The sequence below is a fragment of the Vulpes lagopus genome, chromosome 12, assembly GCF_018345385.1.
Source record: "Vulpes lagopus strain Blue_001 chromosome 12, ASM1834538v1, whole genome shotgun sequence".
Lineage (NCBI taxonomy): Eukaryota > Metazoa > Chordata > Mammalia > Carnivora > Canidae > Vulpes > Vulpes lagopus.
Genome location: NC_054835.1, coordinates 61,664,485 through 61,682,241, shown reverse-complemented (window position 1 = coordinate 61,682,241; position 17,757 = coordinate 61,664,485). Strand labels below are relative to the sequence as shown.

Sequence of the window (17,757 nt, the reverse complement as noted above, 5' to 3'; positions counted from 1 at the left end):
TTTTTTCTTGAGGCTTGGGAATAATCACTTATCCCTGTGGTCAAACCTCGAGAGATCTTTCCCTTCAGGATCTGCAAGCGGTTCACATAAAAGGCCTCCGTGTAGGTAAGGCCTCCCTGCCACTGGGTGCTGGAGGAAGAGCAAAGGTGAGGGGAGAGGCTGAGCGCTTCTGATCTGTTCCTTCTTGCCATTTCAGCAGCTCCAGAACGCACAGAAAACCTCACATCCTAACTCGACGATAAAACAGGTTACAGGAAAAAAAAAAAAGTCCTTGCTTCAATGACTCGTTAGCGTAGCCCTCAGCGTGTAAAGTACAAGGTAGTGAGGTCACAGTGATCTCTAGGACCGGAAGCACGTTGAGATGTACTATTCTTGGGTTTCCTAGCAGGACACTCACCCCCTTCGGGTCCCCACTGCCTGCAGGTTTGACTGAAGTAAAAACCCCAAACAACAAAATAGTGATTTTTGAATTATCTGGCCCAATAGTTGAATTTGTTGCACCTCCCGAGCTTTCTGGGGCGGCACAGAGCGCAGCGGGAGGAGGGAGGAGCGTCAGGTCAGCTCCGTGGGGGTGGAGGTGGGGAGAGAGTGGGGGTGAGGGTGGGGGTGCAGGTGAGAGTGGGAGTGGTGGGGGTGGGGGTGAGGGGGTGGTGGGGTGGAGGTGGGGAGAGGGTAGGGGTGGAAGTGAGGGAGGGGGTGGTAAGGGTGGGGGTGATGGTGGGAGTGATGGTGGTGGGGGTGGAGGTGGAGGTGGGAGAGGGTGGGGGTGGGGTTGCAGGTGGTGGTGGTGAGGCTGAGAGGGTGGTGAGGGTAGAGGTGACTGGGGGTGTGGGTGCAGGTGGTGGGGGTGGGGGTGCAGGTGGTGGGGGGTGTTGAGGGGGTGGTGGGGGTGGGGGTGCAGGTGGTTGGTGGTGAGGGCGACAGGGGATGGTGGAGGTCGGGGTGCAGGTGGGGTTGGCGGTGAGGGCGGTGGGGGTGGGGTGCAAGTGGGGGTGGTGGGGTGAGGGCGGCGGGGGGTGGTGGGGGTGGTGGGGTGAGGGCGGCGGGGGGTGGTGGGGGTGCCGGTGCAGGCAGGGGTGCGTGTGGGGGTGGGGGTGAGGTCGGCGGGGCCTGGTGGGGGTGCAGGTGCAGGCGGGGGTGCAGGTGGGGTGCGGGGTCCGTCCTCAGAGCCCGTCGCTGGGCCCGGGACCGAGGCGGGGGGGTGGGGGGGCGGCCACCTCGCGGCTCCTCCCCGGCGCGCGGCGGGGACCTGAGCAGGAGCCACCTCGCGCTCCCCCCGGGGTCGGGCGGGCGGAGTGGAGGCGCGCAGGGAGCCGGGCGGGGCTCCCCCGCAGGATGGTACGGTCCGCGGGGGGGGGCGGGCCTCCGGGGCCTCCCGCCCTCCCCGCCCTCCCCGCCCTCCCCGCGCGGCCGCAGGAGCCGAGAGCGCGCGCGGCGGCCCCTCCTCCCCGCGGCGGCCCCTCCCCTCCCCCTCCCTCCTCCCCTCCCCCGCCCCTGCGCCGCTGCGGGCCGGGCCGCCTCTCCCGCGGAGCGCTCGCCGGCCGCCCAGTGCCTGGTGCCCGCGGGGAGGACGCGGAGCCGGCAGGTGCGGGGCCCGGGGGCCGCGATGCCCACCATGCGGAGGACCGTGTCGGAGATCCGCTCGCGCGCCGAGGGTGAGTGGCCGCCGCCGCAGGGGGGTGCGGGGGGCTGCGGGGGCTGCGGGGGCTGCGGGGGCTGCGGGGGCTGCGGGGGCAGCGGGGGCTGCGGGGGCTGCGGGGGGCTGCGGGGGCAGCGGGGGGCTGCGGGGGCAGCGAGGGGCTGCGGGGGCAGCGGGGGCAGCTGGGGCAGCGGGGACTGCGTCCCCTTCGGCCCGGGCCCGCCGAGCGCGCGCTCTGCCCACCCGGCTCCCCCGCCGCGCACAGGCCTCCCGTCCCCCAGCGGGCTGCCTCGCCCCGCGGATCCCCGGCGCCCCCCCCGCACCCGCACCCGGCTGCTCGCAGCCCCGCCGCAGGCCCCGGGTGCGGACCCCCGCAGCCTCCCGCCCCTGGGGCGCAGGACCCCCCGCAGCCGCTGGTCCCTTGGGGCGCAGGACCCCCCGCAGCCGCTGGTCCCTTGGGGCGCAGGACCCCCCCGCAGCCGCCCGCCCCTGGGGCGCAGGACCCCCCGCAGCCGCTGGTCCCTTGGGGCGCAGGACCCCCCCCGCAGCCGCTTGGGGCGCAGGACCCCCCGCAGCCGCCCTCCCCGGGGGCGCAGGACCCCCCCCCCCCCGCGCTGGTGCCCCGCGAGCTCCGCGCTGCACCCTCCGCAGCTCCCGCCGCAGCCGCCACCTGCTGCCCTCCCGACCGGCCGCGCCCCCGCCTCCCGCAGGTGGGAGCTGGGCCTTCGCCGCCAGCTGTGGGACGGCTGCACCTGTCAGCGCCGCGCAACAGATGTCCGGGTGCAGCGGCGGCTTCGGGGCCGAGACACCCCGGCCGCTCCGCTCCTCCGAGGGCCCCTCGGAAAGCTTCCCCGGTTTTGCTGAGGGCACAGCCTGGGCTGTACGAATCCAGAGTTTTGTGTTCTTGGTTTTCTGTCCCATAAAGCAGTAGCCGAACCCTGCGGAGGCTGGAAGGGCACACCTGTGTCTGAGAACTGATCTACCTTGGTTCCACCCCGCTCCCCCCTTTCATGCGAGGCAGGTGGTAAAGTGGATTTTAGAAAAAAAAAAAAAAAAGATACTGCAGGAGACTAGGACTCCAGGGCTTGAGACAAGCCATTTTACTGTTTTTTCCCTCCGTAGAACCTTCACGTCAAAAAATGGGGGCCTTGAGTTCTAATAGGTATGGTTCACGGATCACAGTGCTTAGGCGATGCTAAATGAACATGCCCTGAGTGGGTGGCCAGGCAGGAATCACACCTGACCTGTGTTCCTGCACTGCAATTTAGTACATACCTCTTGCTTTTGTGCTGTAGTGAAAAAGGCATACAAGAGGTTACAGCTTTAGACACAAGAGTGAACAAATGATAGTGTTATTTTTTAAAAGTACACAGGACACAATTTAGTCTCTTCTGTTTCATGCCTCTGAGTGAAATGCATGAATTTGCTAACCGCTGTCCCAGTAAACCTTATAGATAACATACGGCGGTGATAATCAGGATTGTTTTTTTTTCCCCCCAAACAGCAGCCATTGATGAATCATCTATTGTGGGAAATGAGAAAAAAGAGAAAGGACCAGAAAACAATGCAAAACCTGTGGCATGTGAGAGGATTTTATTAGTATTAAAAGGCTGCAGTATGGTTTTTGATTGTTCTGTGTATTTCTCAAAGCATTTTTTAATTTTTTTTTCCCCTCTGGGGTTGTCTAGTGGAATCTGACGACCCTCCTGGAGGTGAGTGAAGGTGGTCTCATCAGATAGTTGAAGAAACTGTGGCCCAGGTGGTGGAGGCACTTGCCCAAGGTCAAGTAGCTTAGTTCAGTGACACATTTGGGTCTAGAGACCTGGAAAACTAAGGACTGTGTTTTTATTCTCGTCTTTGTATTCGCTGTACGACCAGCACAGTGTCAGGGCCATAGCGGAGCTCGGTGAATGACCCTTCCCTCCCATAGTGGTTGGTTTCAGTTTATTATGTGCTCCGGATTTTGCCCAGGACTTTGTGAGGACAGCGTAGATAATGACACTGTGGGCTGGAGATGTGGCTCACTGCCCGCCCTGCCCACACTTTTCTTTCCTAGGGAATATTCTCCTTTGGCAGCTTCTGCTGCCTAAAGGGCCTTGTGCTGAACTGCAAGCCCTTTGGCCCAGCGGGTTGGACTGGGATGGGCTCATGACTCATGACTCCGGGGCAGACAATCCATAGGTGGCGCAGACACTTGTAACCTTGTTGTTTGGCTCAAAAAGATTCTTTGTGGTTATTGTTTCTCTTGTGGGAAGAGTTAAGCCTCTCCATGGAGGGGGAAAATTGAAACAGGGGCAGAGGTGACTAGGCCAGTAGAGGAGAGGACGGTCGTGTGAATTCTGCTGACCGGAGGACGCAGGAACCACGGTGAACAGAGAAAAAATAGGAGAGAGAAAGGATTGAATGGAGAGAATGGGGCCGACACGCAGATGCTGAGAAGGGATAGCCCGACCCTGGAAATCCTTCCTCCCGGAGTTTTCTAGTCCCTGTTCCCAAGTACTGTTAGAATAAGCTCTTTTTTTTTTCCTTCAAGTGACTTGAATGGGCTTCTGTTACCTGAATCCAGATGGGCCACACGTGTGGCTGTCCTCTGTGCAAGTTATTTACATCCAGATTGGAGCGAAAGAACTTACGTGAAATAAAGAATAAATAGTCTAAGGGGAGCTGTTATTAGTAGAACATTGTGCTTGCCGTGGGTGACATAGGTCCCACTGGAGGTCAGGACATGGAGCGTGGAGCCTGCCCAGTGAATGCTTCATTGAGGAATAATTAGAGATGAGCACTTCCCAAACTTTAAAGTGCACACGAATCATCTGGGGATCTTGTTAGGTACAGATCCTAAATCTAGGTCTGGTGTGGGGCTGCAGTTGTTGCATTTCTGACAAACAGATAATGCTCCATGGCCCTGCCTTCAGGTCTGAGTAGCAAGATTCCAAAGGAGTTTGCTTTTTTTTTTTTTTTTTCCCCTATAGTTGGGAGGGTATTGAAGGTAGTAGAGAGTAACTGGTTGAAAAAAATGGTGAACAACAACGTGGCTTGAGAGATCTTAAGGAAATTGGCCAGGGGCGGAGGGATACTTGGAAGGAGTAGGATATAAATTTGGATAGGTAAGTTCCTGCTAGATAACGGGGCATTTCAAATGCCAAAAGGTGCCTTTTGGATACAGAATCAAGTATTTGAGGATCTTAGAGTTTATCTAACCTATTTCTCATTTGAGCATGATGCCCGCACGTGCTATCTAACAGGGCCAGTTAGGAGCCGAATCATCACAGGAGAATGATGTCCCTAAAGAAGTGTCTTAGAGGGCTACTCGGGAAGCATGTCGGGTGGTTTGGACAGAGTGGCACTGTAGACAGCCTCTATCATTCAAAGAAAAGAAAAGAAAAGTCTAGTAAATGACAAAGGCCAGGAGTAGCTTTGGAGTGGAGCTGGAGTGAACAGGAAGGGAAGAATCAAAGATATTTCTAAGTAAAATGAACTCGTTCAGCAGATCTCTGTTGACCTCCTAGAAGTACTGTTCCTGGCACTTGGGATACATCAGTGAGCGGAATAGGGGAAAAGCCCTTCCCTGGAAGTGCTTACATTGTACTGAGGCAAAAGACCAGATACACACGATACGATATGTAGTAAGTACCCTGGGAAATACAACCAGCAGGTAAGATGCGTAAAGTTGGAGAATGGATTGCGATTTTAAATAGGTTGCTTAGGTGGGCCTTCACTGAAAAGGCGACATGGAGGAAATGAAGGAGTTAGCCTTGTGGAGATCCAGGAAAAGAGTGTTCCAGGCAGAGGGAACAGTCACAGCAGAGGTCTCCGAGGCAGGAGGGGCAGGAGGGCAAAAGGAATCCTATGGGGGAGGAGGTCGTAGGAATCCTAGGAAAGGAGGTCGCAAAGGTCACATCGTAAGACTGAGGCAATACAGGGCAGGAGAGAAATGGATTAAAGTGAAAGGAAGTTCTCAAGCGGTAATTTTGAATTTTAATGTTTATGGGATCTCAGATATGTCATTAAAACTGCAATTTCCTGGGTTACGCATGAAGATTTTCTTCAGCAGATCTGTAATACAACTGAGAATCTGCGTGCTTCCTGAACTCGCCAGGATGTTCTGATGTAGGCGAAACGCACCTTGAGGAACTCTGCTTTAGTCTTAAGCCTGATGGGAGAAAAAGAATCTATTAAAAAAATAAGGAAATTGAGAAGGAGGGTCAATACTAAAAGAAGCAGTAACTGTGCGATACACAAAGGGACATGTTTTGAAGATACTTAGAACTGGTGGTTAGATGTGGGCAAAATCAAAGGGGGCGGGGAGAGGGGAGGAGGTCTTGAGTTCAAGGGTAATAGTGAAAACCCGGATAGTAGATAAATTTTCCAGAAAGCAAAACAGAATAAAGCAGAAAGCTAAGACGTTCTGAAGGATTTCTGCACTTTTACCTCCAGTTAAATCAAATGGGTCTCTGAATACAACATCAGGAGCGAAAGAAACAGGGACTGAAGTTATGGTGGTTTCCACAAAATTTTCTCACTCTTGTACAACTAGTATGGAGGTAGGCAGTGCAGGTCAGCTCGGGGGGGACCTGGAGTCAGGAGCGGCATGTTCTTTATGCCTTTCAGCCTCACCATCTTCCATGAAGTCGTAGCATAGTTGCTGGGGTTCCAGCCATCGTGGTAAAGTTTCAGGTAGGGATGGGGAAAACAAAACAAAACAAAACAAAAAAACAACAGAAAGATGAAAGACCAAAGGATATTCCTCGAAGTGCCACACAAAGACTTCTCCTGATTTTACTTTGGCTTCCGTCTGCAAGGGAAGCTGGGAAGCGTGGTTTTCTGGCTGGGCCCATTACTCAGGGTTTTAGCACTAAAGGGAAAAAGGAGGAATAGCCGGTGGGGGGAGGGGGGAGGCAGCTAACAGGTCCTGTCACCTTCAGGTATTCAGATTGTGCAAGGCTCCGGCTTGAAATGAAGGAATGTTCTAGAGCTTACAATTTACTAAATGATTCACAAAATCATTACAATATTCAAAACTAAGGAAGTATATGCATACACACGTGTGTGTCCAATAGTTTGCATTTCCTTCTGCTGAATGTGATTGTGCTAAAACGTAAGACGTTTCATTTGGTTGTATAAATCATGTGCTAACTGACAAATCTGGTTGTTTTAGGCATTGTTTTCCTAAACCAGTCTGCGTAGATGACAATTTTAAAACGTTTGCGATTTTATAGAATGTCGTGTTTTATTTACTTAAAAGGTAACAAAAGGAGCATTCAAGTAGTTTCTGTAAGAATTGTTAAAGGGAAATTTGGGGGAGGAAGTTTCATTTGTCTAGGTGAAGGATGACTATGGTTATTTGTTCCCTTGAACAGGCATGTGTTGTATGCCTGCTGCGTGCCAGCTGGTTGGGTGATGGGACGCAAAGGTGTGAAGGAGGGAGATCCCAAAGGTGTGAAGGAGGGAGATCCCAAAGGAGTGAAGGAAGGAGATCCCAAAGGAGTGAAGGAAGGAGATCCCAAAGGAGTGAAGGAAGGAGATCCCAAAGGAGTGAAGGAAGGAGATCCCAAAGGAATGAAGGAAGGAGATCCCAAAGGAAGCCTGGGGATGGATTAGAGATTGAGAACTGGCCCGGCATCGGGAGACAGAGGGTGCACAGGTGTAGGTAGTGATGCCTCGCGGGATCCAGATCTGAGCATCCCCAATCCACATCTGCTTGGTGTGATTGTGGAGATACCTAGTGGGGCACCACCAGAGGGTTTCAGGGTTCTCTCATCTGTAGCCCATCACTCACGTTTTCATTTGTATTATTTCAAAAGCGGAATTGAATCACGGGCCTACTTTACGACCGAGGGAACGGTTGCAGGCTCAGAGTACACTTGTGCAGTTGGTGAGATGTTTGCTGCCTGCGTTTGTCTCCACTGCGTTTCATGAGAACGTAGATGTTGTAGAGGCAACGTTTCACTCTTCACGACTTGCCGGAGCCCACGGCTTCCAAAGCTGCTCCTCCGTGGATTGTGAGCTCCCCAAACTAGAGGCAGGGAGTTTTGTCTATTTTGTTTGCTGATACGTGGCTGGCACGGAGAACGGAGAACGTTGCCCGGGGTGTAGTAGCAGCTCAGATGCTGTTGAGGGGATAAAGGAATCTTGTGATCCGGGCGTAAGATGATCCAGAGATGCCTGAGTCCGGCCTACTTGACACCCTCCTCCTGGGGCCCAAGCACCACGGCGGGAGCGGTTTACAAAAACAAAAAACAGACGGTGTGCACTGAGTGATCTGTGGCCCTCCATGGTTGTTCTTCACATGAATGATAACTCTGAACTTTGTTTTTAATGGAAGAGCTTAGTGTTGTTCTCTTGATCGTAGAAGCGTAACACTTGCTCGTTGGAAAAAACGCACACGGCACCAGGTGTCAAGAAGACAGTAAAAAATCACCCCAAACTATGCCACCCAAATATGACTACTGTTCACATTTTAGCGTATATCCTTTCCAGCTATTTTCCAGGATAGGAGAAATAAGTGTGTTAAGAGAGATGAGATCATACTTGACATTATTTTTTATCTTTTTTTTTTTCATCCTTGGCTATCAAATAGTAAACTGCATGAAGGATAGAATTTTTACCTATTGTCACCATTTATATCCTCTAGAACTGAGCCTGGAACTTAGAAGGGGCACTCGGTACTATTTGTTGAATCCATATATAGATCATTAATTTTATGAAAGCTTGGCATTTCTTCTGTGACATTTAGGGTGGTTAGGTCATTTCCAGTTTCTTTTTTTTTTTAAGATTTTATTTAGTAATGAGAGACAGAAAGAGAGAGAGAGAGAGAGAGAGAGGCAGAAACACAGGCAGGGGGAGAAGCAGGCCCCATGCAGGGAGCCTGATATGGGACTTGATCCCAGGACTCCAGGACCATGCCCTGGGCCAAAGGCAGGCGCTGAAATCCCATGAGTTTAAAACTTTCAATCCCATAAAACATTTATTTTATGTAATATAATACTCATTAATTTAAAAAAAGTTGTTTTGACACATGGTTGACACACAGTGAGCATCACAGTAGTTTCAGGTGGCATCGCAGTGATGCAGCTTCTCTCTACATTATGCTCTGCTGGCCGCAAGCGTGGCTGCCGCCTGCCTCCATACGATTCCGTTACAACACAGTTGACCGTATTCTCTAGGCTGTGCCCTTCATCTCTGTGATTTATTTATTCCATAACTGGAAGCCTGAATCTCTCACTCCCCTTCACCCATTTTGCCCATTCTCCCCCTCCCCATCCCCTGTTCTTTGTACTGGCGAGTCTGTTTCTGTTTTTTGTTTCTAATTTGTTTATTAGATTCCACATATAAGTGAAATTGTATGTTATTTGTCTTTCTCTCTCTCTCTTTTTTACTCAGCATAATACCCCATAGGTCCATCCATATTGTCTCAAATGGCAAGATCGTATCCTTCTTTTTTTATTTTATTTATTTTATTTTATTTTATTTTAATTATTTTATTTTATTTTTTATTTTATTTTATTTATTTTATTTTATTTATTTTATTTTATTTATTATTTTATTTTTTATTTTATTTTTTGCATCCTTCTTTGTGGCTGAGTAATATCCTGTGTGTGTGTGTACGCATGTGTATGTATGTGCACTCATGCACAAGTGTCACATCTTCTTTTTCCATTAATCTATCAGTGGGTGTTTGGGCTCTTTCTAGATCTTGGTTATTGTAAACAATGCTGCAATAAACATAAGGGTGGGGGATCCCTGGGTGGCTCAGCGGTTTAGCACCTGCCTTCGGCCCAGGGCGTGATCCTGGAGTCCCGGGATCGAGTACCACGTCGGGCTTCCTGCATGGAGCCTGCTTCTCCCTCTGCATGTGTCTCTGCCTCTCTCTCTCTTTCTGTATCTGTCTCTTATGAATAAATAAAATCTTAAAAAAATTAAAAATAACATAGGGATGCATGCATATTTTCAAATTAGTGTTTTCTTTTTCTTTGGATAAGTACCTAGTGGTAGTATTACTGGGTCACAGGGTATTTCTATTTTTAATTTTTTTTTTTGGAGAAACTTCCATATTGTTTTCCACAGTGGCTACACTGATGTATAGTCTCTAACAGTGCATGAGGGTTCCTTTTTCTTCACATCCTCACCAATCCTTACTGCTTCTTGTCTTTTCAAGAATAATCATTCTGACAGGTGTCAGGTGATAGTGCATGGTGGTTTGATTTGCATTATCCTGATGATTAGTGATTTTGAGCTATTCTCATTGCATCTCTTGGTCTTCTGTATGTCTTCTTTGGAAAAATATCTATTCAGGTCCTCTGCTCATTTTTAATCGGGTTATTTGTTTTCTTAGTATGGTGTTGTGTAAGTTCTTTATATATGTTCGATATTAACCCTAGTCGGATATGTCATTTGCAAATATCTTCTCCCATTCACTAGGTTTCCTTTCCATTTTGTTGATGGCTTTCTTCACTGTGCAAATCTTTTTATTTTGGTGTTTTCCCAGCAGCTTACTTTTGCTTTTACTTCTCTTGCCTCAGGAGACATAGCTAGAAAAAAGTTGCGAAGGCTGATGTCCAGGAGATTACCACCTATATTTTCTTTAAGGAGTTCTCACACATATTTATTGTTTCAAATCTAGTTTTAGTTTATTTTTGCGTCTGATGTAAGAAAGTGGTCTAGTTTCATTGTTTTGCATGTGGCTGTCTCATTTCCCAGCACCATTTATTGAAAAGGCTGTATTTTCCCCACATATATTCTTGCCCCTTATGTTGTAGATCAATTAACCATACAAGCATGGGCTTATTTCTAGGCTCTCCACCCTGTTCCATTGATCTCTGTATTTTTGTGCCGGTGCCATGCTGTTTTGATTACTATACCTTAGTACTATGGCTTGAAGTCTAGGATTGTGATACCTCCTGCTTTATTCTTCTTTTCAAGATTACTGTGGCCTTCAGAGTCCTTTATGGTTCCATATGAATTTTAGGATCCTTTGTTCTAGTTCTATGAAAAATGCCAGTGGTATTTCGCTAGGCATTGCATTGAAAATGTAGATTGCATTGAGTCGTATGGGCTTTTAAAAATATTCTTCCGATCGAGGAGAATAGTATATCTTTCCATATGTGGCATCTTCAATTTCTTTCATCGAAATTTTAGTGTTCAGAGTACAGATCTTTTACTTCCTTACATTTATTTCTAGGTATTTGGGGAGAGGCTCCATCACAAATAGAACTGTTTTAATTTCTCTTTCTGTTACTTTATTAGTGTATAGAAATGCAACAGATTTCTGTGTATTTTGTATCCTACAATCCTACAACTTACTCATTTCATTTATTCCAGTAGTTTCTTGGTGGTCTTTAGGGTGTGTGTGTATAGCATGTGTGTAAGCACGTGCATATATACTACATATATGCATATGTGTGTGTATATATATATGTATATAGTATCATATAGTCTGCAAATAGTTTTACTTTTTACCAATTTGGATGCCTTTTATTTAATTTTCTTGTGTGATTGCCATGACCAGGACTTCCAGTATTCTACTGAGTAAAAGTGACAAGAGTGGACATACTTGTCTTGTTCCTGATCTGAGAGGAAAAGCTTTCAGCTTTTCCCTATGGAGATGTTAGCTGTGGATTTGTCATACATGACTTTTATGATGTTTCTTCTAAATCCACTTCGCTAAGAGTTTTTATCACGAATGGATGTTGAATTTTGTCAGACGCTTTTTCTGCATCTATTGAGATGATGATATGGGTTTTATCCTTTCCTTCATTTTGTTAATGGGATGCATCATGTTGAATGATTTATGGATATTGAGCTCTTCTTGCATCCCTGGGATAAATATCACTTGATCACGGTAAACGATTCTTTTAATGTATTGTATTTTTTTTAAGATTTGTTTTTACTTATTTATGATAGACATAGAGAGAGAGAGAGAGAGACAGAGACACAGGCAGAGGGAGAAGCAGGCTCCATGCCGGACCCCGACGCGGAACTGCATCCCGGGACTCCAGGATCACGCCCTGGACCAAAGGCAGGCGCGAAACCGCTGAACCACCCAGGGATCCCCCTTTTAATGTATTGTTGAATGTGGCTTGCAAACATTTTGTCGAGGATATTTGCATCTATGTTCATCAGAGATGTGGACCTGCAGTTTTCATCTTTTTGTAGAGTCTTTGTCTGGTTTGGGTATAAAGGTAATGCTGGCCTTGGAGAATGAATTTGGAAGCTTTTCTTTCTCTTCTATTTTTTTTTTTTTAATAGTTTGAGAATAGGTGTTGACTCTCCTTTAAGTGTTTGGTAGAATTTGCCTGTGAATCCTTTAGGTCCTAGATTTTTGTTTGTCAGGAGATTTTTGATTACCAGTTCAATTTCATTATTAGTAATAAGTGTGTTCAGATTTTCTGTTTCTTCTTGATTCAGGTTTGGAAGATTACATGTTTTTAGGAATTCCCCATTCTTCTAGGTTGTCCAATTTGTTGGCATGTAACTTTTTGTAGTAGTCTCTTATTTGTATTTCTGTGATGTTGGTTATTTTCTTTCATTTCTGATTTTGAGTCCTCTCTTGATGAGTCTGGCTAAAGATTTATCAATTTTGTGTATCTTTTCAAAGAACCATCTCAGTTTCATTGAAGTAGGAGACCCAAAAAATTAGGAAAAACTCATTTATTTTTCACTCTGATCTTTATTATTTCCTTTCTTCTAACTTTGGGCTTTATTTGTTTTTTTTTTTTTTTTTCTGATTTCTTTAGGTATACAGTTAGATTGTGTATTTGAGGTTTTTCTTATTTCTTGAAGTAAGCATGTAACATTTTAAACTTCCCTCTAACAACTGCTTTTGCTGAGTTCCAAAGTTTGGGGACTATTGCATTTTCACTTTCATTTGTCTCCGTGTATTTTTTTTTTCTCTTTGATTCCTTCACTGACATATCGGTTATTTAGTAACCTATTATTTATCCTTCTCTAGTTTGCATTTTTCCCCAAATTTTTTCTTGTAATTGATTTCTGGTTTCATGCTGTTGCGGTCAGAAAAGATGCTCGATCTGATTTCAGTGTCTTGGAGAACGTTCCACGTGCACTTGAAAAGAATGTATATTCTGTTTGTGAATGGAATGTTCTGTGTCTATCTGTTAAGTCCATCTGGTTTAATGTGTCATTCAAAGCCGTGGTTTCCTTTTTGATTTTCTCGTCTGGATGATATATCCATTGATGTAAACGCGGTGTTAAACTCCCCTACGATTATTGTATGGCCGTCAATCTCTCCCTTTATGCTTGTCAATATTTGCTTTATGTATTAAGCTGTTCTTATATTGGGTGCACAGATGCTTACAAGTGTTATATCCTCCTGTTTGTTTCCTTTATCATTATGTATGCCCTTCTTTGCCTCTTGTTAGTCTTTGTTTTAATGTCTATCTTGTCTCCCATAAGTATTGTTTGTTTGTTTGTTTTCCTTCCAATGCATGAACTATCCCTTCCCTTTAGTCTGTTTGTGTTTTAGGCCTGAAGTGAATCTTTTGTATGTAGCATATATGTTGGTCTTTTTTTTTTTTTTATCCATTCCACCACCCTTTTTCTTTTGATTGGAGCATATAGACCATTTACACTTAAAGAATTATTATTATTTTTTACACTTAAAGTAATTATTGTTAGTGTGTACATATTGCCATTTTGTTAATTGTTTTCTGGTTATCTTTATAGTTTTTTCTCTGTTCCTTTCTTGTCTTGCTGTCTCTCCTTGTGGTTGATGACTTTCTTTATTGTTATGCTTAGCTTCCTTTTTCTCTTTTTGTGTGCGTGTATCGGTTATAGGTTTTCGGTTTCAGTTACCATGGGGTTCATATGTAACATTCTAGGTAGATAGCAGAGTATGTTAAGTTGGTGGTTATTCACGTGGGAACATATTCTGAAAGAACTTCACTTTTTTACTACCCTCTCCGTGTTTTATATATATGTTCTCATATTTTACCTCTTTTTAAAATTTTTTGAGTCCCCTTAACTAATCTTTCAGTTATAATCAAGTTTACTACTTGTGTCTTCTAACCTTCATTCTGGCCTTAAAAGTGATTGTTTTACTACCTTTACTGTGTCTTTGGTTTTCCCTGCAAAATATTTTCCCTCTCATAATTTTCTTCAAATTACGGCCTTCACTTTTTCACTTAAAGAAGTAAGTCCCTTTAACATGTCTAATAAGGCCAGGTTAGTGGTGATGACCTTTAACTTTGCTTAGTCCGGGAAACTCTTAATCTCTCCTTCAATTCTGAATGATAACCTTGCCGTGTAGAGTATTCTTGGTTGTAGGTTTTTTCTTGTTAGCATTATGAATACATCATGCTGCTCCCTTCCAGCCTGCAAAGTTTCTGCTACCAAAAAACAAAACAAAACAAAACAAAACAAAACAAAACAACTGATCGCCTAATGGGGTTTCCCTTTTACCTAGTTGGCTCTCTCTTGCTTCTTTTAAGATTCTCTGGTAGGATAACTGGAGCTGAAGTGGGTGTGGGCCAGGCTGGTCTAAAGGGTTCTCTGAGCAGAGGGCACCCTGTCAGGATGGCTAGAGCCCAAGGCAGGGCTGGGAGGTCTCCGGGTGCTTTGCATAGGGAGGGCTCTAGTGGCACAACTAGAGCTGAAGTGAGTGTTGGGTTGAAAGGTCCTGCAGGGCTCCATGTAGCTGGTACCCTAGTGAGGAGCTGGAGCTGGAGCTGGAGCTGTGTAGGCCTCAAGTGTTCTGGGACGCTTTGCCCCTTTGTGTGTCCTTGGCAAGATGGCTAGAGTCGTAATGGGTGCTGTGCAGGGGTGTCCCAGCATGTACCGCATTGGGGCCCACTTTGGTGGGATGGCTTGGGGCTGGGGTCACCTAAGGGCCCATATCACTGAGGCAGCAGGCCAACCAGGGTGCCCAGACCCTGGATCTTGTCTGCCCTATCAAGATGGAGGGGGAACATGAACAGGGCTGGTGGCTGCCAGCCCCCCTACCTAGACAGAGTTCCAGCAGACCCCGCAGTGAGTGCTTGGTGGATCTAGTTGCTCTCTTCTCTGTGTCCCAGGACAGATGCGTCTGCGTACAGTCCCTCAGTACTGTAGTTGTGGTGTTGGAGGTAGGGCTTCCTGGTTGTCACCATGTCCTGCCTTTCCTGCCACCTCCCTATAGTTTATCTTTTATTGTGCAGAAGCTGTTCAGTCTCTCAGTTCCTCAGGAGGAATTGTTCCCATATGTAGATGTAGATTCACCATGTCCACAGAGGAGGTGAGTTCAGGGTCTTCCTACATTGCCCTCTAGGACCCTTCTCTGTAGCCAAGTTGATTTTTATTATGTATAACCTTCCATTTTTTTTTTGCCATTAAAATTTCTGCTTCTGTGTCATATTTCTCATTTCTAGATAATGATGATTTATCACTTGCATTTTACTTCTAGTATTTTTAGGGTTCAATTTAAACCTGGTTACATGGGCGATTTCTGCAGGGTTTATTTTGCTGTGAGATGTGAGGTAGGGATCCAGTTTTATTTTCTCCTGAAATTATAATCCACCTGAAATAATCATCATATACTTAACACTATATTATTCTCATATTGGTTTGAGGTTATTTCTTTTAAATAGTAAATTGACCTCTATAGTTGAGTCATTTCTGGAAGCAGTCTCTCCTCCCCCTTACTGCCACCCCCCCCCCCCTGCCGCCTCTATTTTGGTCTGTCTTTTTTGGCCCTTAGTATCAAATGCTGTTACTGCAATTAAGAACTATCCTCATAGCTATCCAACTCTCACTACTCTTTTATCTAATTTTTTCTGTTAATTTTTCATCTTTATTTTTCCTACTTGAACCAGTGAATTCATCACTCAATTAATTTAAAAATGTATTGGGATGTTTCTTGGGATTACATTAAGCTTATGAATTTGAGAGAATTGACATCTTTCATATGTTGAGTATTTTTTTTTTAAGATTTTATTTATTCATGGGAGACACAGAGAGGCAGAGACACAGGCAGATGGAGAAGCAGGCTCCCTGCGGGGAAGCCTGATGCGGGATTCGATCCCGGGACCCCAGGAGCATACCCTGGGCTGAAGGCAGATGCCCAACCACTGAGCCACCCAGGCGTCCCTCATATGTTGAGTCTTTAAAGCTTAGTTTCTTTTCTCTATTTGTTGCCATTTCTTTCCTGTGCTGGGTAGAGCTTTCTGAAGATAAATCCTTTCTACTTTAATAATTTGTTCATAGATGATTTAAATTTTAGGAAGATACTGTGGCTAGAATCCTTTCTATATTACTGTCAGCACATGTGAGTTGTTTGATTTTGATGTTGACCGTCCGTCTGCATTCTTCCCTTTTAAATAGTTATTCAGTTGATTTTCATCTTTATAAATTTTAAAATTGTGTGTCGTGCAACAGAGTATTTTTAAATGAGGTTTTCAATGCATTAGACTCGACCGGGTATATTTTGGTCATACTATTTTTTCAGCAAGATTGGTTCATTTTTATCTGCTGAAAGTATTGTGGACTCTGGTTCCAACATACTACTTTTAAGGTTTCATATAGGAAGCCTTAAAACATAGCTGAGATATTACTCATGTGTTAGGAGCATAGACCAGAATTTAGACCTATTTAGACCAGTTAAATCTTTAGATGTAACTAAAGATTCCATGGACTCGGTTTACATCAAATTGCCTCAGATATTGCGATATCTGAGGGCAATACTAGGAGAACCAAAATGTGAGCTGCAAATGCTAGACACGCAGATAGTTTTAAATTTTCTGGGAGCCACATTACAAAAATGAACAGAAACTGGTGAAAGTAATTTTAGCAATATATTGTCTTTCAACATATCCAAAGTACTATTTTATCAGATTCCTGGTATAAAAACTCAGAATGAGACCGCTTGCGTGCAGTTTGGGGCAGTGCGTTTCCGACGGCTGCAGGTCCTGCATCCCCAGCACCTCTGGGTCAGGCCGGGTCCGGCTTGTGTCGTCGGCTGCCACCTGCGGCTGGTGGCTGCCGCTCCGGGCCACGCGGGGCCGGTGACACTCCACCGCATGCTGACGTGTTCTTCAGGATAAAACTTGATGATGGAAGGCGTGGCTCGAAGTGACATGTCAAGGCTGTCCGTGTGGCTCTGCCCTTGCCTTGGGGCCTCGGCCTTCCTCCCCGCCGCCGCGGTCGCCCTCGTGGAACCTGGCGAGGCCCACCGGGCGCCGCCTGGGATGCGGCCCTCCTGGCACTTCAGGGCTTCACGTGGGTTCATCATGGCATGTTTGGGGCTACGGGTTTGTTTTTCTTTTTTCTTAAGTTCTCCTTTTAGGGCGACTTGGCAAGCAGAAGCCCTCCCGCCCTGGCCTCCGCCAGGCCCCACGCGGTCGGTGGGCTGACGCGGGCCCTGGGATGCCACTTGCCGTCACCTGTGGGTCCGAGGGGGCGGTGGGGCCTGGCTTGCTGCTCTTCACCCCGCCTGGCGCCCGGAGCGCTGCTCTGGAGGGAGGCCCCGCGGGGCGTCTTCCCGGAGCCACCCTCGAGGATGGCCATGTCCTGAGCCGGGCTGGCGGGGGGCGTCGAGGCAGGGACTGTCCCCGGGGAGTCCGGAGCCCCCTCCGCCTGGACCCGGCGGCCACCGTGGTGGCCGGACCTACTAGAACCCGGGACAGGCCTCGCCAGGGGAGCGGCAGGCGGGGAGGCCAGGCCGGCCGGAGGGTGCTGTAGGGACAGCGACCTCGAGCAGCGCCGGCCGCGGGGCCTCGGCCCCGGTGGCCCCACAGCCCGGTGCACGGGCGGCCCCCTTGCCGCCGCTGCGGCCCATCTCTTCCCCGGCGCCCCCCATAGGAGATGACCTCACCCCCTGGGGCCGCGGTGGGAGTCACCGTCGCTGCTTCCCGGGGCCCGAGTGCCTGTCACAGGGCCTCGGAGCCCCTGAGCTGCGGCCCGGCCTCGCTCCCGAAGAGGACACGCTCCTCCCGGCCACAGCTTGCACGGGCGGGCTCTGCACTGGGCACCGCCGACGCCGGGCCAGGCCCCGGGCACCCTGCGGACCGCGCTCCCACCCCCACCCTTGCTCCTGGCCAGCTGTCCGGACCGGCGTGCTGCTCCCCGCTGCAGCTCTGCTTCTGGGTGTACCTGTTGTCCGCGACCAGTTGTCCCGGGTCCTTTGCTCT

General features: G+C 47.7%; 1 protein-coding gene across 3 annotated transcripts in view; it reads left to right on the top strand.

Moving 5' to 3' along the window:
• The first annotated feature begins 1,493 nt into the window (after window positions 1–1,493).
• ATP8A1 (ATPase phospholipid transporting 8A1) overlaps window positions 1,494–17,757 on the top strand; it is a 223,414-nt gene continuing 207,150 nt past the window's right edge. For all 3 annotated transcript variants that reach the window (XM_041727158.1, XM_041727160.1, XM_041727159.1), the window contains exon 1: window positions 1,494–1,655. In XM_041727158.1, coding sequence (XP_041583092.1) covers window positions 1,607–1,655 — 49 coding nt within the window. In that variant the 5' untranslated portion in view covers window positions 1,494–1,606. The remainder of the gene's footprint in view (window positions 1,656–17,757) is intronic.